Source organism: Ixodes scapularis, unplaced genomic scaffold (assembly GCF_016920785.2).
Source record: "Ixodes scapularis isolate PalLabHiFi unplaced genomic scaffold, ASM1692078v2 ptg001352l_1___fragment_2___debris__unscaffolded, whole genome shotgun sequence".
In the NCBI taxonomy this organism is placed as follows: domain Eukaryota; kingdom Metazoa; phylum Arthropoda; class Arachnida; order Ixodida; family Ixodidae; genus Ixodes; species Ixodes scapularis.
In genome coordinates this window covers 8,522-34,615 of record NW_024610140.1, presented here as the reverse complement: position 1 = coordinate 34,615, position 26,094 = coordinate 8,522, and the positions used below count along the sequence as shown (strand labels likewise).

Here is a 26,094-nt window from a genome sequence, read left to right as displayed (position 1 = left end):
CCTCCGTGGCCGTGCGCGGACAGTCTTCCGAGGTAGCTCCGCTGACCTCGAAACTTGCGTTGCATGGCTCGTCTTCAGATGCAAGCGCGTCTGCTGGGTCGCAGCCTGTCGCAGGGTCAGCTCCACTTCCGTCAGTTGTGCTGCTTCCACAAGAGCCGGGGCAAGGTTCGTCATCGCTTGAAGCGCTGCTTGTTGCGTCCCTTGAAGAGTCGCTTGAAGCGGCGTCGGCGGTGGACCTTCCGGCGGCGGCCGTAGCGTTTGCGGCCGCAATCCTACTTGCGATTTCATCAAATTCCTTTCGCAGTGTTCGTGGCTTTTTCCACCTCGAACTCATGCTGATCAGCTTGGTGAGGGGAACAAACGAGTCAAGTAAATAAAAAGAAAAGCGGTCGCCCGTAAAATAAAAGGAGCGCAGGGCCTGCGTGGGCCTGCGGAAAAGACGAAGGGTCGGGGGCGCGGGAAGGCACCCGAAGGAAAGAGTTCAGAACATACAGTACTCGAGAGGCTAGGCCGCGAGCGGCTGACAACGAGGCATTGTAGTGAGCCACTGATCAGTGTAGTGAGCATCTGATCACGTATAGGTGCCTCCAACCGAGTAAAGCCAAGACAGAGCCACCACCAGCCACGAGTAGCCTGTGCCGCTGTACCAGCTGTGCCGCTTATGCCCTTCTTGAGATTCCTCCTGAACGGTGACATCTGGGCACAACAGCTACAGAATTTTTCGTCGTTTTCCTATAGTAAAATTAAAGCTTCTGTCTTGCACATAATTTTACAAGAGCATGAGCAACTCAATGTCGAGCAAGCGGTGCTGCTCTATCGGGTGCTTACAGCGTCTACGTTAAAGAAGTGGTTTAATAAATCGGTCGTAATTCCATCGCTACGCAGCAGGGTCCTTCAACCCTGACTTTGGGCCTTGGGGTGGGTGGCCGTCCTGGCTACGCGGTCGCTCCAGTGCGATCTTCCTACCTTCGATAGCAATCGGGCGTTTCGCGAGCCTCGAGCGTGAAAGAACTCCCTTCCGGTGTAGAAGTTGCTAGCGGGAGCACATGAAAATCACTTTTTTTTTTTATTTATATTGTCTCACTTTCGTTAGAGGACGTGAGAATGAACCCCAAGTTGGAGCCACACGCTCGAGCCACCAGCTTTATCAGTATTGTACCGAGGTTGTACCTATGGCTGTACTATCAGTGAGTGGGGCACAAGCGAACGTGAGCACTTCGCTTGAAAAGATGCACCGATGACATGATTGCTTGCTTTATCACGTAAGCCAAAGGACCGTGTTTTTCAGCCCAGGTAAATAAACTATAAATCACAGAAAGCTCAAACTCCACGAGAATGTACGCTAGCGGTTGGGATATAACGCGGAAGTTTGACAACATAACATTGCTTGGATCGGGTCACATAAGCCTAATATGTGGGAGCCAGCTGTGGCATCTATTTCCAGCGGGAAAAAAAAAAAAAAAAACTTCTCACCAAGAACGAAAACAATATTCTCTTTCATTGACGAGTTTTTTTGTTTTTGTTTTTTGTTTCTTTGATATGAGTCCCAAAATCGTCCGCAATGTCAAATTCTGTTTTTACGATATTAGGCTTAGGTGGACCTGTCGGCTCGTAGAGAAATTTATTTTCTCTGTCATTTTTTTTATTCAGATATCGTAACGTTTTCAAACTTCCGCGTTCTATCCCAACCGCTTCCATCACATTCTCGTGACGTTTGAGCTTTTCGCGGTGAATATTTAATTTATCCAGGCCGAAAAACACTGTTCTTGTTTCTCGGGTGCTCCCTTACAAGTTCCAAAAACAGTGGCCTGTGACCACTCCTGGCAAAACCTCAAAACAGTGAGCTTTGCCTCAATAAAAACACAATAACAATAGACTATAGCACGTTCGTAGTCAAAAATGCTCCCAGCCGTCTTAAAACCCGAGACCGTGAGCTTTGTGAACTTAGTGAACCACCAAGCTCCACATAAGGCTATTTGTCTCTCGTTACAAAAGCCTGAGTTTGTCATATGGGTGAGGCTTGAGCGCAGGATCCCTGGGCTTTGTTTAAGCAGAATGGCTGCCATATGCTAAAGTGTGCTAACCTATGACAATACAATCCGCTGGGTACCTCAGCAGTTCTAATTTCAGCTGTGATACATCTTCGGTTTCTCTCAATAAAATGGCATCAAAGCAGTGCCATTGAGCATAGAAGATCTCGAATCCCAGACAGGAACTCACCGGACAATTAAGCTCACCGGATAGACGCTCCCCCCACCTCTTCCCACTTTGTAGATCGAACGCTGCAGAGGAGGCGACCTCCCCTCCACCATTCGCTCCACTAAAGAGGAAAGGGGTGGGAGGAGCCTCCGCTTCGTTCTTGACCTGTCACCGGCTATAGGCTCATCACTCCAACATTGTTGTAGTTCTTTTGACGAATATTTTTTACATGAACGGGCCGCTTCAACAAGTTTCCCGTTAGACTAATTCGCCTAGTGCGAACTGTCTTATCGACGAATTGTCCGTCTACCAGTTGTCTGTCGGCGAATGGGCTTTTGACGAATGGTCCTAGACCCTGCCTCTTATGGGCTTTTGACGAATGGTCCTAGACCCTGCCTCTTATGCCTAGTTTTGACAGTCATGTTCAGTGCTATTGAAATGACTGCAATGGTAGAGGCGTTGGTTCGCCGTTGAGAATAAAGTAGCTTCGTGAAGTAATCACGAGTCATATGGTTGTCCAGGTTGCCTCAATCGACGTTCGCTGCGCTATGCCCGCAACCGACGCAAATGTCTTAACTAGTAGCAAGACCTGCATTCAACAGTGAAATGTGCAAAACAATATTTTTGTTTCACGCCCCTCGATGTGTTCGCGTTTGAATTTGATCAATTCAAACGTTGCGTTGTGCTTGTTAACAACAGGGGTGGATCCAGAACTCCCTTTTTTTTGGGGGGGGGGGCAAAAAATTTGTAAGGATACTATTCTCCCATTCTTTCGTCTACGCACCGGGGGGGGTTCAACTAGGTAAAATTGCCTTCCTAGATGAGGGGAAAGGGGAGGGGGGAGTAGACTGTCTGGGGGGTGGCCGGCCCCGTCGCCCCCCCCCCCCCCCCCCCTGGATCCGCCCCTGGTTAACGCGGCCACCAGATGCTAGGCAGCTCGCACGGTGCGAGCGGTGCGAGAAAACAATGCTCGCCCACTAATCAACGACACCTAATATTTTTTTGTTTTTTGCCAGATGGCGCGAGTTATCGCCCAACGCAATTTACGATTGTTTCCCTACATCCCTAGGTCCCTTTTCTCCCTCGGTTTCCGTGATTCTACATGTCTGTCCCCGTGCCTCCCGAGTCTTCTTCCGAGCACGACGTACCGCACCAAGCAGCGCATTTTCTTTGTTTAATATTATTTAGATTTCGTAGATTACGTTAGTTTTTATATAGATTATTTCGTTTTGTGTAATTGTATTCTTCATCTGTGTCCCCGTGTTTCCTTCCGAGCACGAGGTTCCGTATTGAGCGACTTTTCTTTGGTTCGTATTATTTAAGTTTCGTAAATTTAGGTTTTTCTTTTTTTTATCGATTATTTCGTATTGTGTCCCCGTGTCTCCTTTCGGGCACGAGGTTTTGCACTGAACAGCTTTTCTTTGTTTTGTATTTAGATTTCGTAGATGTAGGTTTTTTTTTTAGTACTATCGACTATCGTTTTTGTAACGATTATTTCGTGTTGTGTCCCCGTGTCTTCTGAGCACGAGGTTCCGTAGTGAGCAGGTTTTTATTTTTGTATTTAGATTTCTTAGATTTAGGGATTTATTTTTTTAGTACTTTCGTTTTTCGTATTGATTATTTCGAGCGGTGTAATTCTCTTTTTGCTGCAACGACGCAACAAACTCAACGTCGACGATGTCCTGGCAGCCCGGGTAAGTGACCCCTTTATTACTTGACTTTCGAGCACGGCTGACGTTTTAATGCGGAACTATGCTATTGGGCGTACTGACAGAGCAGAGAGCACAAGAGTTTGTCGAAGTGTGATTGAGACGGCGCAGTGTGTACGTCACCGCGTTCCGTGCATCTTCGTCTCATGAGCGCACAACGATGTTGCTGCTCGAGCGACGCTCGTTGAGAAGCTCGCGCGCTCAGTTATCCCGCTATTACTCGTGAAGTACCGTACGCTCGAGCTCCGCTTTGCTAGGGGGAGCTCGTGCCGTCATTTTGAAGCATGGGTTGGGCACGCTATCTCTGGGCACGCTACCTGAAAGCGTACGGTCTACCAAAACACCCTAAAGCCTGGTTCAGACAGTTGCGTTTGACTGCGTTTGACTGCGTTGCGGTAGCGAGAAACCAGGACATCCCTGCTGCTTATATCGCGTGCTAAGATGATTCCTTGAATTGGAATCCACGCTTCATACGAAGCACAGATGTGCCGGTGACTCGCTTTCCGTTCTCGACGCAACGCAGTCAAACGTACTCAATCGCAAGTGTCTGAACCGCCCTTAAGGCCCGCTTCACCGCTCATTCACACTGAGGGCTCATTCACACTGGAAGCGGATCCGCGTTCGCAAAGCGGTTGCGAACGCGGTTGTATAAGGATCCAGTACAATTGCACGCGCACACGATGACATCAAATGCGCGTGCAATTGCACTGGATCTTTATACAACCGCTTTCGCAACCGCTTCGCGAACGCGGATCCGCTTCCAGTGTGAATGGGGGGTGAAAGCGGATCCGCGTTCGCAAAGCGGTTGCGAACGCGGTTGTATAAAGATGCAGTACAATTGCACGCGCACTCAATGACATCAAGTGCGCGTGCTATTTCGCCCAGTGCGCGTGCAATTTCGCCCAGCAACTTTATGTCGCAACACCAGCAGCACGGACCTCCCGCATTCGCACGCAGCAGCCGAATTGCTACGACTTGCCATCATCATCAGGAAATTTTATTTTCCTTGCACTATTTAGACGCACAGTTACATGCTAAAAACATGTTTTTATATCTTTAAATTGCGTTAAAAATAAAAACTCATCTTTCTGAAACAGTTCATTTCCAAAAGCGATCCATTTCAAACCAGAACCAAGTCTTCAGTTATCATAAAAAAAAAGCAAATTGGGTTACGGGGATATTTATTCACCGCATTCGGTGGGAGTTAGTACCACGAGGGCGCCACAGTATTTGGTGCCCCAGTAGACTTCCGGTAGTGTATTTATTTCTTCAGTAACACACAGCGATCGGAAAATAAGATATTCCTTCGTAGAGGTACCTGTAATAGGTTTGTAAGAACCTGCGCTTTGTAGAACGTAGTACAAATAACAAAAGGATGTGTGGCAAGAGGAAAAGAAGAAGTAAACCGGAAGCGCGCAGGGGTCCGCCGATAGTGGGCGGCAGCGAGCTTGTTTGCAAACACACATTGGTGAATACAGCCTGTAGTTGGTCAGCAATTTAAAGTTGCGACAAGTCACTTGCTGTAGATGAGCAATTTAGCCAGTGCTGTACACCGCTAGCGTGGGGTCTTTAACGTGCACCACGCAGTAGTGATACACGACCGCACGCAGGTACGATCCTCATCCAAATCGAAATGGGCAGGGGTGGGGCTCGAACCCAGGATCCCTGGATTCTGCAGCGTGAGCTTTCGCTCCACGCGCGTCGAGCTGGGTGTGCGCTTTAGCCCACTCGTTACAGGGGCCGAACCCGATTTCAGCAATTCGTGTCGATCTAGGGAAAGCTATGAAACAACCCGCCAGCAACCCCGAAAGTGCTTGAAAAGTTGCCCCGTCTGAAGCGGGCTGAATGGGTAGTATCCGTACAGTTGTCAGCCTAAATAAATATTAAGAATAAGTTTTGCATGTTCCGAAGTGGTAAGTTAGCGCGAAGATGTGACTCTGTAATGCCCTACTTGGTCGCACTGTTCAGTGCTTGGTGCTCTGATCAGTGCTGATCACTACACTTATCACCAGTAGACAATGCTTGGTCGCTGCAGCATGAGTGCGGCCACCGAAAGCTTTGTATTTGCCATCTTGTGCCCACAGGAAATCAGCCTTTTGAGCATTAGGCTAGATGGCATCCGTGCTGAAAAACACATTCTTGTTTGCCATCATTCGACAAAAAAGTTTCTAAAACCCTGTGGTTACCATGTTATCTTCAAGAGCATGTGGACAGTTTTACGAAAGTGCAGCATTGCAGGAAAAAGGCAGAACTCGCCAAATGCAAGTCTCATGACATGATCAGAGGACATGCCTTGGCACGCCGAAATGCTGCGTTTATCAGTGTCCAAGCGTGCCTTCGCACGCTTGGACACTGATAAAAAGTAGACGTCGTGTGAATGTGTTAACCATTCGGGAAGGTTTTGAAGGTGTGTCGCTTTTTACATGTCTTTGCCGCATACATATTACTCGCAGATCTCTGGATAGTCCAGCAGTTCTGTTTGGTTGCACTATGAGTGGTTGCTATCATGCGCTATCGGCAGTGTTTAAAATGTACTCGTATGGATCCGAATTACTCATGTCACCTGAAAACAGGGCAGCACAGTTATGTATGGGTTACAAATCACATTAACGCTTTTGAGCTATGCTATCAGGGGTATCGGAAGTGGGAGATGGGGGAATCGAGAAAGATAAATTTCTATTCCCTTCCACAGATTTGGTTGCTAGAAATGTCCCGGAGGCAAAGAACGATCTCCTCCGCCGCTGTGTTCTGTCGGCACAAAATCAACTAATTGCTGGCCCACGAGTGCTGCAAGTTACAAATACAGTCTTCAGAGTAAAGTAAAACGCTGCTTCAGAGGCACATAAATCTTCATACACGACAGACCTTCAGCATCATCTACACGATTTCAATGCTTGTTCAGTATGCCCAAGTGTGCAAGGGTGGAGATGCAGCACTTCAGCATTCCAAGGCATGTTCTTTGATCCCGCCGCAAGACATGCATTCAATGAGTTGTGACTTTTTTATGCTGTGCTATGTTTTCATAAAGATATCTATGTGTTCTCAAAGGCACCTATAACCAAGTACACAAGTAAAAAAAAAATTCAGCGAATGATTGCTATTAAGCCGAAAACGTGTCTTTTAGCACACTGCCGCCCAGCCTCTTAAAGGGATACTACAACGAAATTTCGGCGCTTATTTCTTGGTCTATTCGCGTTCAAGGGAGCAGTATCACATCAGACGCACCAATCTCTTGTTGAAAAAGACACAAAAGGAATTTGAAAACGAGTTAAACGATTAGCAAAGAGCACCCGGTGGCTGCTGCTAACGCCTCCCCGAGAATATATTTTGTGTGTCCCAAAATGCCGCTATTGTTCCTCTACAAGATTATAGAAGATTAACCCGTCACTCAAAATTCGTATAAAGGCAGCCGCCTCCGTGGCTGGAACGTCTAGGACATCTTCTCGATGTCAGCCTTGACGCAGCTTTGCTCGTCTCGAGACAAACTACGTCACGATTGCGGCGGAGGCCATGTGCTCTCCGCTGGCTGCTCTCCGAGCACTTGCCAGAGTGGGTCGTTTATAACGAAAAACACAGCCATCAGGCTCAAAATACAGACGTTTTATTGTCATTTACGGATATTTTGGATCATATTCAGCCTATTTGTGAACACGACGGGTATATTTCAAATTTCGTTGAAGTATCCCTTTAAAACGCTTTAACTGGTCAACATCCCGTTGGTACATGATGGCCGTCTGGTGGCTGCATTCGCGGAGTGGAGAAGCGTGATCTAACATTTGTCATAGAGATCAGTAAATTAATGCATTTTTTTTAAATATCAAACAGCAAACTTAATTTAATCGTAAGTTACAACAAAAATATGAAACTCTTCTCTTTTTTTGGGTCAGTATGCACACCTTTTTGTGTGAATTTAGGAAAAAAACAAAAACATTTGTGACATTTCATTTAACAGGCATAGGTAAGAAAAGAAATCTGATTTTTCACTCATTTTTTTTCCCCAATAAAATGCTCTGATTGCCGGCCCTCAGGAACTCTATCTCATTCTTAGTCGCTTTGTTAAACCCAAGGTACAGTCGCCGGCCATATGAGCTCCCCCGGCTGAACGCCGACCGGATCAGCGAAAATCCCGCACGCGGCGCGTCGAGCGTTGCCGCGTTCTGGGAACCGGGCTATTGGGACCAAACCATTTTGTTATCAAAGGGGTGGACGTATAGCTTTTATCGGGATTTCAGCCTTTAGAAGTGTGAATCACGAAAACATGGCAGATTAGAATTGCCGCCTTCGGGTGTTGGCCCCAAGTGTTCGGAGATGATGGTATAACTGCTGATAAACTGGAGCTTGCTTTAGGCGTAGATAAAGCAGCAGTGTTCGATCGATGCTTACAAGTGTAAAGACCCTATGTTTGATATGATATTAGGCATGACAACAATGATCCCTCAGCAAGCAAGAAGCGGCTGACCAGGACGCCATCTGCAAAGTCATCGTGTAGATAATTACTCTTGGCGAAGCAACACGCTACTAAGCGCAGAACAATAGAGACTCTTCGATAAAACGCGTTCATGAAAAGTGCCTGACATTTTATTCTGCTTCGACACAAATCGTTTTCTTTTTGTTATTTATAGCATATCCCTATGGATTAAATAAATTATTTTAAAATCGCTTGTCATTGTCTAGTCTACGTTTAAGGAAGATTTTAGGAAGTTTGTGCGTAGGATTACTCTTCGGTAGGACATATTTCAAATGACAAACCGGTTTTGCAAATAAAAAAAAGTAGCATATAACTTGTCAGAGATATTATGCAGCGAAGAATTTTGATAACCCGCCTGCGTTTACCTACAACCGGAAGTGGGATTGTAATCTGCCGTGCTTCAGATTTACGTTTCAAAACGCGGAATGCTATTAAACTTCCTGCGTCCACCCCTTTGATAACTGAATGGTTTGGTCCCAATATCCCGGCTCTCAGAACGCGTCAACGCTCGACGCGCCGCATGCGGGATTTTCACTGCTCCGGTCGGCGTTCGGCCGGGGGAGCTCATATGGCCGGCGACTGTACATTGTGCAGTATTTAAAAATAAATAGTGCGGCACACCACGAACTCGGTGTGCCACTTACACGGGCTTGCACTTGAGCCTGTGCATTGCGAGCGCTTGCCCGTGATCATAGGTCAGTCATGCTCAAACCTTTGACGGAGTCGGACGTCTTTCATTATTGGCGGGTCTGCTGGGCCGCAGAAACCGTCCATCTTCAGTTCCACGCGAGTGAGCCCTCATCAACTTATTCCGTGTCCTCTTAGGCCCATCCTCCCTTTCTCAGCAGCACGGCCCTAATCTTGAATTATTACCCATTGCTAATCAGCTGTGGCTTTGCCTTGCAGTAACGAAAATGTTATATTCATTACAGAAAGGAAAACAGCCCTTTTTGTGCGGTTGAGTTTGTCGGGGATGACAGCGTGGCCGCTGTTCCGACGGCCTGGCTCAATGCTGACAAGACGATGTGTTCCTGGCCAAAAAACGTGCCACCGGCATCAGTGATAAAACTGGCCCAGTCTCAGGCCCCACCTGGGAATGAAGAGGAGTGGCCCCTCCACCCTGTGCGGGTGTTCTCCTATTGCAGTAAGTGGTGTTTGTATGATTTCCTCGTGGCTTCAAGTTGTGAAATCTTTGCACATACCTAGGGGCATTAGTCATTGATATGATCATGTAGTATATCTAAAGGTAAACAATGTTTAGATTTGGACTGAGAGTGTAGTTTGCATATACAGGGATGCTCCGTTAATATGGACACGTCCGTTCCTTCCTAAGATTGTCCATAATGTAAGCTGGCCACATTAATAAGACAAAGGTTTATCTAGTATTTACCCAATTCGATCCCGAAAACTTTGTCTATATATATACACAAATTCAGCTCTGTTATGTCATGGTGCGGTGGTGGTGCGTCAGGCACACTTCCGGTCTGGGGCTGTGGGTGGAAGTCACCATGCGGGGCGTGCATGCCTGTGTTGTTTTAGAAAAAACCAGGCAAAAACTTGCCTTCTCGTCAAAATGCAGCAACTGAGGCTGTACCAAAACAGTTGCGAAAGGTTTGAAGATCAGTATTCATGAGTTTTCTACCTGCTTGGTTCATCCAAAACATGGACAGGGCTAGTGAAAAGGAAAACCAGATGGCATTGGACCACGATTGCTTGTACAGAAAGCACTTTGAGTTGAATTCGCGGACACTTATGGCCATTGAATTCATTTGTTTTGTTCCAACATGAATGTGAAAAAACGACCAAGTTGTTTGGACCACCCGCGGACTATGTTTAGTGTGTCTTCAAGTTCGGACGGCTGCCTGATCGTTCAAACCGTTGTCTGCTCTTCCAAACGTTCCTGCTCGTTCAAACGACAGCGGCCCGTAGCGAAAACATTGACCTGGTAATTGCAATATGGAGTAAGCGCAGGCCTTCAAAAGACCTTTAATTTTGAAGGTTGGTCAAGGTAAGCAGGCTCAGTGTAAACAGTAGATACAAGATGTTGATAATTGTTACTAGTTGCCATCACCGACTTGTTATGTCTCATTCACTTGGACTGATTCTGCTTGCAATTTTTCGTATCAACGTCAACCATCTCCACTACAGTTCATGCTTTTGCAGCTGGAGCGACGTAATGACTGAAAATAGCAAGCAGAATCTCATCCTGCGAATCAGGCTTTAGCGTCCATTCTGCGGCGTCTACGCGGAATGAATCGCCACATGCAGTGAAACAAGCCTAGTTAATTTTGCTTAGGCTGCTAAAGTAGTCTGACTCTGCCAGGAGGACATAGAAGCAAAAATTGCACCATAGAAAAGAGCATGGGGACACACATCGACGCCAAAAACGTAGCATTCCAATGGTTTGTTGACAGACGACGGCAAGCTTGTATTGATAATATCATGTCGTATTGCACCTGAGATTGCGGTGGAAGAAATCGGAAGAACTTTCAGTAGAAGGAACAGACACAGAGAACGTCTCAATCAGAGAGAACGTCTCAAACAGACACAGAGAACGTTCCTTCTACTGAAAATTCTTCCGATTTCTTCCACCGCAGTCTCAGGTGCAATACGACATGATGAGCTACCACCAGCTCGCCTGCACTCTCACCGTCTTTTCACTAATTGATCATATGACTGCTTTGAGTAATTTTCACTAATTGATCATATGACTGCTGATTCCAGTCTACGTCCGGCAGTAAGACCAGGGACTACGTCCCTGGTCTTACTGCCGGACGTAGACTGGAATCCTCGTCCAGCACCAGAGCCTTCACAGCCCGACAAACCCGCAGACACGATCAAAGATGACGTCTCAGACAGGTCAGACAACCAGTGAGCCATTCGGGAGTGACCAAGAATCCCCCATTTATTGGTGCAACCATAAATATAGACAGATGAAACAAATCATATGACTTGTGATAACAGAAAGGAAAGGGTAGCTCGGAGCATTATCACAATGACATGAAAGATGCAGCACTTGATCTGTTTCAGTGCTCGATCTCACTGTGATGACTGCGAAATGCTAGTGCAGGTGCTTTGATTATTTTAGATGGTGTTGAGCTAGCCCACCGAACCTGACAGCAGCATCAGAAACTTGACTGGTAATGAAATGCGAGCTCTCTGGGAGTATGATTGCAATTGAAATTTCATAGTCAAAAATATGTATCATGTGGCGATAGAGCAGCGCTTTTACGTGCACGTTTTCCCTCACAGTTGCCATAGCACTGTCAGCAGCCAGTGTAGGAAACGAGCGTGAGCCTGGAGTATCTCTGTTCTTCAAAAAGCCGTAGTCTTGCACTGCACACGCACGAAAGGGAGCGTAGCACTTGCTAGGTTGCCATGTCTGTATTGAGTGACACACGTTTACATGTTCCCGCTTATAGGTCTTATGAAAACCCGTTAACACACAGATGCATTTGACTAGGACCGACTGAGACAAGACTGATTTTTTAAGCTTCTTACGAAGGCCTATGACCGGCAGTCCAGCAATGGCAGCCGGTCGTAGGCAGTCGCAAGAGGCTAAAAGCTGATCGTGTCTCATTCATTCGTAGTCAAATGCAAGTGCGTGAATGGGGCTTTACATACAATGGACAGATTTGAAGCTCGCAAGCAGCAGCTAAAGTTGCTTCGGCTGCTCCTAGTGCACGCCATTTCAAAGTTGCACTCGCCCTACAAATGAAAGTGTCACCTTATGCGGCGAAAACCTGAGTGAGAGGAGAAGACGAGGTTGGATGGGGATGTCAAAACGCTGAACTCTGGTTGGAATGATTGATGCGTAGGTCTAAAGCTAGCTATCTTTGTCTCAACTGCACTCGTCGAACACATCAGAATGGGAATGCCAGCGTCCGGCATTGGGCTTTCAAATTCAAACCTGTTTGATGAGTGCAGTGGAGATAAAAACAGCTAGCTTTATTTCTACCACTAATCATTCCAACCAGAGTTCAGTGTTCCGACGTCCCTGTGAGCTCTCGTCTTATTCTCTCAGTCATTTTCTCAACACATAAACCCCAATACACTACTAAGTGCTTCAGTCATGGGTGTTTATTCTCTCGGCATTGCTGTTTTTTGAGCCATAGTTAATTTTGCTCTGTATAGATGTTTGTGGAATCGCGACAACTGATTGTGCAGCTGCAGATGTTTTGCATTTCTTCTGACCATGACTGCATATGGGGCCTTTGCATTAAATTTCAGAATGATGCAAGCAACAGTGCGCTTCTCATGCAAGCAGCAGACACCACACTGTGCTGTACATAAAAAAAAGTATTTGAAGCCTTTACAAATGCTGATCTTGAAAGAGTGCTGCTATCAGGCATTGCCCCCAAATGACAGGTTTCCCGGCAGAACACTACAATAATATATCCTTTTGGTATTGTAAGCTGTGAAAGGAACCATATCTAGAAAATTGTAAAGTGGTTTTAGTGATTTTTTGCTCTGTTATGGGTTGGCATTGCAGTATTGTAAACCAGGTTTTGCACGAGCTAAATAATTAGTGGGTCTGTATCAATTTGCTTTCTCTTAAAGAAACATACAAGAAGGCCAAAAGGAAGGCCACCGAGGGGCTCGAGAACTCGTGCTTGGAAAGCACAGATGTCGGGGAGCCCGATGATGGAGGTATGTTGATCATAGCAATTTAACATTTTCAGCAGAAGAAATGGTTCTTTGTTTAAACTAATTTTATTCTGATAATATGTCTGTTCTAGCCACTGGGAAAGACAACACGGCCGACGCTCCTGTGCGTCTCTCAGTGCCCCTTCCACGTGAGTTAGCCTACAGTAAAGAAAAATATATTTCATCTTTTTTTACCTTGCGAGAGACACTGACAATGTATTTACACTTGACATTGATTTTGCAGCTACTGGCCTGGGAGGTGCCTGTGCAAGGGGTAAGTGTCCTTGCTTTATTTCCACATGTTTTACACATGAGAATCTACACGTTATTCATGAAGGTTCAAACCTATCTAGAACTGTAAAAAGTGATTCCTCCATTTGACTTTAGAAAACAGTTAATTTGAATTGGGATTTTAAGATTTTGTTATTTGAAAGATGCTCGTGGATACAAAATTCCTCTTTTATGTGAATATAAGCAAACAATAATTTATGAAATTAAAGAGAGTTTGTTTTACAATCACGCCTAAACCTTTCTGATGTTCCATTTTGGCAGTATGGCAGCAAGAAAAAAAAGGGGGGGGGGGTTCATGCCTTTTGCATTGCATTGCATTCTAAACGAGTAGATAAAAGTTGTCTAAGATTTTAGAAAGAAAAGGGGCACTCTGGCCAAGCCATAATTGCCCATGTGGAAAGTAAATTGTGATACTTTTCTCCAGCCCCTCCCAAGCGCAGGGCCCCAGACCCTCCATTCAGTAAGGGGTGGTCCAAGGAAAGTCGGGCTCCTACATCTCGTAAGTTTCACAGTCGGCTCTTTCCAATGATTCACAGATAATCTAGACTGACATAGGAAAGTTGTATATTTAACCCGCTTGTTTGTATTTCTAGAGATATCACATACAAGGTTATCAGCTATTTTTTAAATGTTCAACAAACTGTGGCTAGCATTAATCTGCTTCGCTCACTGATCTCTACGATAATTGCTGGATTGCGCTTCCCCGCTATTCGAATGCGGCACCGGTTGGCCATCGCGCCACAGGTAATCAACCTTTTGGAGCGCAGCGAGGCTGGGCGGTAGCGTGCTGAAGATATGTTTCTGCTCGTTCGTTATCATTTGCCGGAGAATTTTTTTAAAACCTGGTGTAACCGTTGACAATTACCTTTAAGAACGCGTGGAAAGTTATACGAAAGTACAGCACTGCAGGAAAAAGGCACAACTCGTCAAGTGCTAGTCTTGTCGGTGTCGCAACGTGATCAAAGCTTCCTTGGCGCGCCGAAGTGCTGCATCTCTGTGCCTTCGCATCCTTGGATACCGGTCAAGCTAAGAGCTTGGTGCTACTCAAAGATCGAACTTCACCGCCAGGCAAGGCGGTTTATAGAACACAGCGCAGGCCTAATCATAAGATCCAGTAACATTCATACTGTAATTTTCATGGGTCAGTAAAGAGTCTAACCCGGAAAATTTTTTATGTGCTGCATTATATAACAAGCATAAAGTGTTGCGTTCATTGGAACTGCTGAATGCCTCAAATAGCACACTTTATTTGGTTTATAAAAATAATTGCATATATACTTACTGCAAACTGCTCTATCGTAACCTCATGCGATTACTCATGAATTCCACCACCTCGGTAAGTGCCCACAAGAAAGCCTCCCTTCAACCACCGCTGCCGCCCCCCCTCGTCCGTCGCCACTGCATCAGACTTATCTGGACCACGAACGCCGCAATTTACAAATGCCGTCGAGACCGGTTATAACGAAGTCAACGGGAATCGAAAATCACTTCGCTGTATCCGCTATTTCGTTATAACTGACTTTGGTTAACGAAGTGTGAAAGGGAATGGGAAATCGAGATTGCTTTGATGTAGCCGCTATTTCGTTATAACCGGTCTCGACACTACAGTCACCACAGTAAAGTAAAACGCTGCTCCAGAGGCACGTAGATTTTCACGCACGTTGCACATGCAAAGCACATCAACACGGCGTGGATTCTTGACCGCTATCCACGTGTGTGAAGGCACAGAGATGCAGCAGTTTGGCATACCAAGGAAATTTCTATCATGCCGCTAGACCGGCTAGACTTGCTTTCAAGGAGTTGTGCTTTTCTCCTGTGGTGCTGGACTTTTGTACAAATTTGCTCATGTTCTCGAAGGCCAACGAAGGTCACCATTTACGCCAGGTTTTAAACAACCTCTACGACGAATGACAATAAGTAAGCAGAAAACGTGTCTTCAGCACGCTGCCGCCCACCCTAGCTGCGCTCTGAAAGGTAGATTTTTTGTGGGAAGGTGACTGTGCGGTGGCCGCATTTGTGCTACAGCAACCAAGCGGGGATGCGCGATCCAGCAAATTGTCAGAGATCAGTGGCTTCACTCTTGAGCTGCTATACCTCTTTCATTCTGCATGTAAGGTTCTTGTAACAATTGTAACTGTTGGAATTAATGATTTGATGAGCATAAATGAGACAGCTGAGATGTTTCCCCTTGTCCACCGTCTGATACAGCCAGTGTTATTAGTTTAGAGGGATGGTGAACCGAAATTTGGATTTCAGAAAAAACAATGCAGGAAATGTAGGCGGGACGCTACAATCCCTACACCACTACTCGTAAGGCGATATCTCGAATGGATGGCCGTATTTTTGGAAAAAGAGGTCCAGATTGAACTAGGCCGACGAGGCGCGTGACATCACTATACCGAGTTTCCTCTTCTCTCCGCTTCGCTCCCTCAAGGCTGTGAGGCAGAGAAGACGCGAGGCCGTTCCCTCTCCTTCTCGGAGAAACATGACGACATCATCTCTGTCAAATGCACCTCCTTTTCTTGAAAAATTTGGTCATCCGTTCAAGATATCGCTGTATGAGTGGTGTTTTGGTGTTTGTAGCATCCCATTGCACACTTTTACCGCGTGTTTTGTGGAATCAAAATTTCGGTTCAGCATCCCTTTAAAGGGGTACTGCAGCAAAATGCCTAGAGTCTATTTTATGGTTTAAATACCAAGCATATTTTGGCCACACCACAAAGATGCCAATTTTCCGTTTCAATTGACACCAAAAAACTTTTTAAAACGAAAAAAAAAAAATTTATTACCAGATTACACCTGGTGGATGCTTCCGAATGTTAAGTAAAACTTCACATAAAAGCAGTGCCACTCCCTAGAGGTATTGTGCTAAGCTCTGAGCGTGCATAGACTGTTAAACTTGGCGGAACTGAACTTCCCTTCTCTCCCTTGGCGGAACCGAACTTCCCTTCTCTCCCGTACCTATTCAACTTCTGCGGGAAGCGGGCCTCTTGAACCGCCAGATTGTAACATGTTGACACTACCAAGTGGCACAGTTCACAACCACACCAGCCTCCTTGTAGCCTTGCCCGCGAAGTTAAACTTTACATCACGAGCGCGCTGTAAGTGCTGGATTTCTCAAGAAGCATAGTGCTCTCCGACGGCTGCTCTTGATGGAATTGGCTGTTTGGAGTGCTTGCTGGAATTGGCCGTTTGGAACGAAAAATATAACCATCAGTTAAAAATACTAATGTGTGATTGTCATTAGCTGACGTCAGTGATTACATTTAACTTCTTTCTTAACGTGAGAAGTATATTTTAATTTTCATTTCAGCATCCCTTTAAAAAAGGCTGTCTATACCGGCATTTGTGATGACACGTTTCACATGCACATTTTTTTGGCAGACTGCAGAAAATTTGCTGTCGCCTCCAATCTGCTGCCTCCGGTCATTCATAAAATTTTTTGCTTGCCTCGAAAACCGTTTATAAAAGAAGTCACCAAGCTTAAGCTTTGGACACCTTATGCTCATTTTGGCAGTGGAGCTGACAAACATACTTTGCCTCCCAAAAAGGTGTGCATTTGAAGCGTATCTGTCAGATTTCTTGACATTGACTGCCCTTGAGATGTTGGGCAGAGATGGACACTGGCTGTGCCAAAATGGCTGATATGTAGTTGCTGAAAAGTGTGAATGACTTGTGTGACGAGTTGAAAGACCTTAATCTGAGACTAAAACATACTTTACCACAGCCCTGGCAGAGCGGCAAGCCCCCAGAAGGCGGAATTTGGAGGCAGCTGAGGTGGTTGAGGCTACCATGTCCCGTAAGCATACCAGATGTTTCATTACGATCACTGCTTAATATTGACCTGACCAAGTTTAGAAGACTGGCACAATCACATCTGTACATTTCATTTTTCCAATGCCCTTAGTATGGCATTAAATGCCCATACTCTTGATATAGTTCGACCACCAAAACAAAACCTGCCTATCACTCGTAATGCTCTGTTTTACATTTCAAGAATGAGATGTTTGATTACCTGTTAAGAACAACATGTTTGACATCTTTACATGAACCGGTCATTGCTGATATCTACATAATCTCACTTCAACATGAATTGCAAGTCCCCTTGCTTTAGAAATAGGCCTTGGCTGCATGAATCCTTGTGCAGCAGAAGCACCTTTGAAACCTTAACGTGAATGGCAAGCCTTCTTGCTTTAGAAAATGTGCCTTGGCTGTATGAATCCTCGTGCAGCAGGGGCACCTTTGAAACCTATCTGTTCATACTTCTAGCTTTGTATGAGACCAGTTCTGCCTTTTGAACATTGATGCTTGTCATGATGGCAGTTGCACTGTGGAACCGACAGGTGGCAGCGGCGGGGGTCTTGTTAAATAAACGTTTTGAGGCCCAAGTCAGGCACTCGGTGCTTACACCAAAACAGGAGTGTTGGACATGCCTCGACGTGGCCTTGCCATAAGTCTGCAGTTATGGCAATACTCCGTATACAAACGATCATACTCCAGAATCACAAATTGAAGACCTCTCACGCTCCTAAGCAAAAAATAAACAAAATCGTTATGAAAGTGCAAGTATTGCCAACCTGAGCAAAGTGTACATGAAAGCATCCTAGTTGCGACATGTCATTTCATCAACTCTGAGATAAAATAGTTTTCCATATGTCCAACGGTTGCGACCTCTTTATCAGTGGCATTGATATCAGTATCTTAAGGAACCCCGACGTCCGTCGGTATCAGTGCCTTGAGGGACCCCAAAGCAGACTTTGTACAGATGATGCCAGCAATCGCTTACATCAGCAAAAAATGTCGGTGACTGTGCAAGTAAGCACACACATTGGGCAGCAGGTGGCACCATTTAGCCGGCAGTAGTGGCGGCGGAGAAAGACCTGCGACCTTAACCCCTCCGCCACTCTGGGCTAGGTGGGGCAACCTGGTGCCCATAGCTTGGGTTGACTTCCATGTTCAAGCTAGCTGTTTTATTTTTATTATCAGTGACAGCTGTTTTATTTTTATTATTCAAATATCTAAAAAAAAACTAGTGCCTGATTAAGAAAAGTGACTAATGTTTAGCTTGTTTTAAGAAGCTTACCTATTGTGTTGAAATCTTGTGGAGTGGTGAGGCTGTTTCCTATGCTCTATTTCACCTTACACAAGACAGTAGTAGATGCTATAAACCATAATCACCAGTCCAGTGCCACAACGTATCATGAGGCTGCGCACCTTCAGTGACGCTGTGCCCCTTCCGAAGGTCTTGTGACAAGAGGAGAACTTAACATTTTGCCACCCTAGGCCTTCAACAGTGCTGCCCTCAAACCTCACCTCCCCCCCAAACCCTCCTTTCCATGGTCACTGGCCAAGGGGAGTGGTTGGGGGGTGGGGGGGGGGGGGGGGGAGTAGCTAAATTTGGGGATATCATTTTCAAATATAGCTATACTCGTTTTCACCTCAAGAAAAAAATGAACTTTTGCACATTACTCATACGCTGCAAGTAGTAGTTCTCATACGATTTCGTTGTCAGAGGAGGCAGCAATGCTTTTGGCATTTGAAATGTGTACGGCTCCATAAGAGAATATATATTTGATGTAAAATGTGCCTGCATGTATCTTAATTCTCTACATAAAGGGGGAAATTAGTAATGATCCGCTAGGAGCCGGACTTTTTTTTACTGTGGTCCTTGAGGTGATAACGGGTACAGATTTGGAGCTGGAATTTCTAAAGTAGCTAAATTTGAAGCTACAATCACGTCTATGATTTGTAGGTTTCTGGTCTCTCGAAAGGTGGAACAAAGTATAATTTATTGCTTGGACGTAAACAATATGTGCGACGAAAGATGCACTGGCAGGACGGCCTACATTTGCTGCCATCAATTGCATAAGGCTTGGAAATATTTTTTTGAGCTATAATTTTTTTTATCATTGTTTTTTTCTTTTTAGTCTTAGGTGAAGTGTTGTTTTCAGCACGTTTCCTTCGTAGATCTCTGACCACAAGAATTTTCTTTGCCTCTATTTTAGCCTTCCAGTCGGAGCTTCTGAAGGTGGTGCTGGATGTGCGGCACGAGGTGCACCTTCTCCGCCAGGACACGGCGCAGGTCCTGGCAAACCAGGAACAGCTGGCAGTGCGCATCGCTCAGCTTGAGCGTGCGAACTGCCCGCCTGATGCCCCAGTGCCGCCAGCGGTTTTTATTTTACCGCTGGCGACAATGGAAGATTTTGAGGCAGCAGAGAGGCGCCTCATCAACCCTGCTGATCAGGCTGTCCTGGTGAATATCAAACTTTTTTTCACTATATGTTAGTGCCTTGTGGCTCAACCGGTTTGAGAAATGGAGCGACGGCATATGTTCAACTGCTTCGTATCTAAACTTTACCAAAATGTTAGCTTAACCATTATCTCTATTTAGTCACAGACAGCCACTTATGAAGGCAGCATTACGATTGAAGATATGGCCTTATTGTTTTCACACCTCTACATACTTTTGAGTCAAGAACAGGGGCATATAGAATGATTAAGGGCAATCAGTGCTCGCTGGAAAGTATAAAATGAAGGGAAGAAGGCAACGAGAACATCAAGAACAGCAGGGGCCAATTACCTGATCTATTAATTACTTTCAGTAAAAGTCTGGATCGATCTTCAGTATGATGATAATGCAATAATTGCAGAGGTGGAAGCTAGCTGGACAATAACAGTAGTAACTCTGGAGAAAAGGTATGGCGACAAAAGACAAACACAAATCTCCAAATGCAGCTAGGTGTGTTTCGAGATATGTGTTTGTCCTTTTTTTCCCTTGCTCCCCTTCTTCAGGGTTTATTTTCATTAGATCTTCCGTACTCTCTTTTATATAATAGTGTAGTAAATACTGTCAACAGAGTTAATGCAATTTCACATTACCTTTTCACTTAGGTGAGATGGATGCCATACCATAGTCAGTTTTCATCTTACTCATATTAAATGAACTGTGGTTCTTAAAGTGCAATATTTTTTTTCTTTTATTCGTGTAGAAGGAGCAGCTCTCCGGCCTGGGTGGCACCACTATCGCGGAGGCTGTGCGGCGCACCCTGGAGCGGCTCCTGCGGAAGCAGGTGCAGATGCACTTCAGCATCTGTGGCCGCAGGGGCAACAAGCGGCCGTTCAGGGGCACGCAGCTCTGTGCCGTGGCCGTTGGTAAGGTGTTTTCATTCCACACCTTCATTGCTAATTAAAAATGATGGGAACTTTTTTCTTTTAATTTGTCAGCTGCCAAGAATCTGAAGAATTACTGGATCAGTTTTAAGCAAAATTTGTGGTTTGTAAACGTGCGCGTAAAGTGGCAAGAGTATTTTCATATAATTCCTGAATAAGTGTTTATAAAGCAAGCACTTTCTTTATCATCATGGTTAGTCATTTCCCCTGATTTTCTAATCAAGTCGAGGCTTTTCCCTTCTGGCTATTGATCTTAGGCGGTCAGCTGATGTTTCAAGTAATGCACCATGTTAGTGGTATTGCTATGGAATCTGGATTATGAAAAACTTAATCTTTCAGGGACTCTAAACAAATTGCACTGAGTTGAAAATTAATACTTAAGATAGAAAGAATAACACGCAAAGGACAAACACAGGACAATTACGAAAGAATGTGGTTGTCCTGTGCTTGTCCTCCACATTTGATTTTATTCTTTCAATTTTAAGTATTATTTGTATATACGGTAGAGCCTCATTCATACATTCCCAGTTAAAAATTATTTCGGCTGTTACAGTCGGGAACTGCAGTCCTGTCGAACTCTCATGGTGTTACCTGTTTTAATTCTGTTTCTTATGTTTGCCTTTTCAACTGTTACACCTCTTTTTCATTTTGCCTCTTCATCTCTTTGTCCAGCACGCATGCTCTCTTCTGTCATTCACAGCGGCTTAGGTCCCCTGGTCGCACAAATTTAATTTCACATGGAGCTCAGAGTTCATAATCATGAACTGCCCATGGTGCGCGTGCATGAAGCTTCATTGCTTTGCAGTGGCTGGTGAGAGCAGCGTCTGGGTTCTCTCAAACGGGGAATACATTAGCTTATTCTTAGGTTAGTTAGCAGATTAATATTGGTGTTGAAATAACATTCAGCACTGCTGTCAATGCCTAAAGCTGGCTCTGAATTGTGTGTGAGCAGGAAAAAGTGGGGTCATATGCAGTGATGTCATTATAGGGTTGCGTGGCCCGCCATGACACCCCCCCCCCCCCCCCCCCGAGCGCTGCGCCTAAGGTGGTGCCCCCCCCCCCCCCCACCTTTCCCACTTGCGAGTTGTGAATGCGAAAGCATGCAAGCCACTCGTCTCATGCACTCCCCCCCCCTCCCCCACCCTTCTCTCTTGTGACACCACTGGTCATGTGCAAAGTCGGTGCTTTTCACTGAGTTGGTGCTGTGATGTATGTGTGAACAGGCCTTTGTAAACGAACACATGGCTTTGATGCCACGCCACCGCAGTGACGCTGTTGTCAAAATGGTGCGTGCACAAACGCCTCACCTCACAGGAAGCTCATTTCCGCGCATGCACAGTGCCTACATTTAATGTGGCCAAATGCAGGCTTGTTTAAAACAGCGCATTGGTCTATAGGTCGACCTTGTTTGGTTATGATTACAGATCAACTCCTACTGGTAAAGAACAGTTTTCAGCAAATGGTTAACCTGTTTAGAATAAATATGGTAATTCTTTCTCGGCAGCCCTAAACTCGACTTGGAATAAATTACTGCACGAGAGTTTCCCCCTGTTTCTATAGGCCCCTAATGCATTTTGTGACTTGCTTTGTGGCGTGCATAACATTCGCTTCTGCTGTTTTTTGTTGTCTTTTTCTACAGCTATAATCCGAAGCCGAGTGGGAGGCAGCGTGGTCGACGTGGAGCGTGCCATTGGCGACTACTTGTCTGGGGCCCCGGATCGCGAGGGAGGCAGGGCTGAGAGGATGGCCAAGAAGATTCAAGACGCGGCCATCCTCTCAGCCCAATTCGTCACTGTCCTGCCCAGCAGCCTGCCAGAGGGCGACTTTGACGTCCACGCTGACATCCTGGACAGCTCACAGACGTGATGTCAAGCATGACAAAAACGAAAATTCAAAATAAAGAAATAAAAGAAAAAACATCGTTCTGAGTCTTCTTTCTCGTGCATTACATCCACAAACTTGTAGCAAAATTGAAATGGCAGACTTTAAATTGTTTTGTTCTGTTGTGATTTAGCAACTCATGAGGACATTGCGAAAAATCGAATTGAACTAGGTAATTGCAAATGGGTTTTGTCCACTATCATATTTCTTGATGCAAAGACTCATGTAATGCAAGCTTATCAAAGGGTACAAATCGGGCCTCCCAGGATGCTTGCAAGGTTTGCTCACAGCTAAGTGAAATGGGTCCTTGGCAATGGACCGTGTTTATACTGAGCTCGTTCAATTTACCTGCACCTTTTGCACTGGTGCAGAAAAGTGTAGGGCAGTGCTTCTGGTGTGTGTATTGAGATACCACTGAAAGCACCACCCTGCACTTTTATGCACCGGTGCAGGTAAATCGACCGAGCTTTACTACACAGCTGAGATTGGCTGACGACTGAACTGTCACCCTGGCCCGAGCTACATTTTCACCGTATTGCCAAGCTTGGCTGACTGCTGAAATGCCATCGTGGCCCAGGTTGTATTTACTCCGTTTGGCCAAGCTTGGCCGACCGCTGAACTGCCACTCTGGCCCAGTCCGTATTTACACAGTTTTGCCAAGCTTGACTGACCACTGAACTGCCAGCATGGCCTAGGCTGCGTTCAGACCGTTTTGCCAAGCTTGGCTGACCACTGAACTGCCAGCCTGGGCCTGGCTGTAGAGACACCATAGAGCCAAGCTTGGCTAGACAAGGAACCCCCACTGAACTGCCAGGGTGGCTAGCCAGGCTGGGGATAGCTTGCCCCTTGGAGCAAAATGGTGCTTGGGCCGGGGAAACTTTCCCCGGCTGCCCAAGCAGGCTCAAGCTTGAACCAGGGAATTGTGCTGCTTGGGATTGCATTAAACCAATTTAATCTGACTGATAAAAAACTATTTATGATATATTTGATTTCGTTCGATAAATGAAATGCTTTTCACCCTGTAGAAAAAGCTTAATTAACTTAATCTGTGATTCACAAAATCCATCACCCCTCGTCACAGTTAACAATCTTGAAATAAAAAAATGAAAGCCGTTTACAATTCCCTGTAACGCCGGTTAGAGCGCAGCTTTTGAGGAGGAAGATGGAAGCGTACTGAGGGATAGGTGACTCCTTGAGGTCACGTGACCTCAGGGGGTCACGTGACTTCTGGGGTCACGTGACCTAAGGGGGTCACGTGACTTCTGGGGGTCACGTGACCTCAGGGGGTCACGTGACCTCGGGGGGTCACGTGACCTCGAGGGGCTCACGTGACTTCTGGGGGTCACGTGACCTCAGGGGGTCACGTGACTTCTGCGGTCATGTAACTTGGGGTCACGTGACTTCAGGGGGTCACGTGACCTAAGGGGGTCACGTGACCTAAGGGGGTCACGTGACCTAAGGGGGTCACGTGACCTAAAGGGGGTCACATGGCCTTGGGGGGTCACGTGACCTGGGTGGGTCACGTGACCTCGGGGGGGGGGGGTCACGTGACCTCGCGGTTACGCCGACGCCGACAGCGACGCCGACGCCGCTCAAGCCGGAAAGGGGCCCCTAAGAGCTGCGCCCTAAAAAAAAATATTCTGCAGTCTGCACCTATTCATTCTTCGCACCGCGGCAATTTTTATTTTTAGACATAAAGTCTGCGGAATATAGTCCGGAAGATACGTCAAGCAAAGCTTCGTTATTGCTGGAGATGGGAAGGAGCACAAATGCACGCGATTCCTTTTAACTGCCATACTCGAAAATAGGTCTTCTTTTTTATGAGCAGACTGGTGTATCTACCTTCCAACAGAACCCACGTAGGTCAATCATTTAGACTTAATAAAAACAGCCGGCGAATGGCGAAACAGAGGTAACGTTGGTAATAATATAAACGAAAGAGATGCGATGTACACGGATCTTTTATTTCTTTGTTCTGACGTTGTCGGTGCCTCATCATTTGCTGGGCCTCTTCCACAAATCGCAATGATTGTTTCTTCTTGAGAGCTGTAGAGAAACAAACTCGCAGGTATTGTTCACAAAGAGGTTGGTCTATTTTCGAATAAATACGGTACTTAATAGAAGAATACAATGTTTAAATAGCAGACGCACCACACCGTAAGGTATTAAATTGGAAGCGCATTAGTTTAGTAATGCAGACAGGTGGACGAGTTGGTACGGATGGAACATAGTTACAGATGCGTTTGCGCAAAAAAGGACAGGGACAGAGAAGGGGGGCGGAGAATATACTGAACGTTTGTAAACTGTTAATTTTGGATATCAAATACACCCCTTGGTTATTGTTGTTAAGAAAACATATTTTTACCCCAAAGAAAGGGAAGAAAGATAGGGAGATCGATGGGTGGCTGCGCCTAATCGGGGGCTTTCTCGGCCTTGGATGCTATGCCACGCTCGAGTGGACGGCGGTATACCAACACATAGAGCACAGCACATTCCACAAGATCAATATACAAGCATACACAGGCACTGTTGCGGCTTTCGTTGGAAGTAGTAGCTGTTGTCTGACTTCCTCGCTGCGTAACGCGGCCACACATCGTTGGGCCTTCGGGTTCGTGAAAGGCACTGGGCCGGGGATCTTCTGAGAGGCCCACACGACGGGCTACGCATCGGCCCATTTGCACCCGCCGTGCGTGCTGCATGCAGGAGGTGGGTGTGACTACGAACGCCGGAGAGTGTTAACTCGTCGTCAGAACAGACAGAGAGAAAGGACAAAGTCGACAAGTTGACTCTGTCAGGCGTTCTTAGAGAGACCGTCCGGTATCTTCGTAGCAGGTGTTCTTCTTCTTGGTTGGTGCTATAAATATACTGAAGGACGAAATAGCTTCCGAAAAATGTCGACCTAAAACAAATCGCTCGACCTTCACGCGACCTGATGCGTTTAGACAGCGGAAGCAAAGTCGTTTCGGGTTTTCCCGCCATATTTAGCATGGAGACAAAATTGGTTCAGAGGTGACGTGACTTAAAGCTTTAAGCTAAATTTAGTGCGGAAACTGAATTCCTTTGCTCTTTTACGCCGCCACGAAACTGGGGAAACGAGCCACTAACAGCTGTTTTGCACAAAAGTGTAATATCCACACATGTAAGTAGGGCGTCACACACGGAAGACATCAACCCACACCCTCAGGGTTAAAGTTTGTTGCGAGTTCCATGGACTAAAAATTAAAGCAAAAACGGGCTCCTCGCGACGGCTTTCATACACCAACTTGCGAGAACGCTGTGACGTGGCGGCATGGCATAGGTCCACGTCACAGCGTCGTGGTCTGTTGCCATGGTAATCGCCGCATGGCGCTCATTATTGTCGCTCATGTGTTCCCTGCTGAAATATGGGAAGGCGGGGGGGATGCAACAATTTTAATATTAGAATATTTTGCGTCTCGTCAGTTTTACGTTGGTTATCGTTTTCCGGAGGATATAGAAAACATCTCCTTCATTAAAAAAATATAGCGATTCCGCAGCATATTCGCAAACAAAAGCGAAGCTTTTTCCCCACCGGCAGCGCCAGTGGCAGCTGACACAACTACGGCGAGAGGCTTACGTGACCTCGCTCGGCTCTACGCTGCAGCATAACGACCGCTAATGTCAGCAGAGAGAGGGAGAAGAAGCATCCTGCGAGAGAGCACACGGAACCTACACAACACCCCGAATTACATCACTAGGAGTGCGACCAGC

The 26,094-nt window shown here is 46.0% G+C and overlaps 1 protein-coding gene across 1 annotated transcript; it reads left to right on the top strand.

Moving 5' to 3' along the window:
* Positions 1–63: 63 nt before the first annotated feature.
* Positions 64–22,350, top strand: LOC115325614. Its single transcript, XM_042288246.1, has 11 exons — positions 64–165; positions 305–369; positions 9,309–9,520; positions 12,937–13,026; positions 13,116–13,172; positions 13,268–13,297; positions 13,739–13,813; positions 17,042–17,113; positions 19,320–19,567; positions 20,304–20,466; positions 22,124–22,350. Exons 1-11 carry the CDS (start codon positions 64–66, stop codon positions 22,348–22,350), a joined length of 1,341 nt encoding a protein of 446 aa, XP_042144180.1.
* The last annotated feature ends 3,744 nt before the right edge of the window (positions 22,351–26,094 follow it).

What these genes read in the sequence shown, in the direction of transcription:
- LOC115325614 (XM_042288246.1), top strand. Translation starts at nt 64, where the DNA reads ATGGCTCGTCTTCAGATGCAAGCGCGTCTGCTGGGTCGCAGCCTGTCG. An exon ending in TCTCTCAGTGCCCCTTCCAC is followed by an intron (nt 13,173 to 13,267) that starts GTGAGTTAGCCT and finishes TTGATTTTGCAG; the next exon opens with CTACTGGCCTGGGAGGTGCC. An exon ending in AAGTCGGGCTCCTACATCTC is followed by an intron (nt 13,814 to 17,041) that starts GTAAGTTTCACA and finishes ACTTTACCACAG; the next exon opens with CCCTGGCAGAGCGGCAAGCC.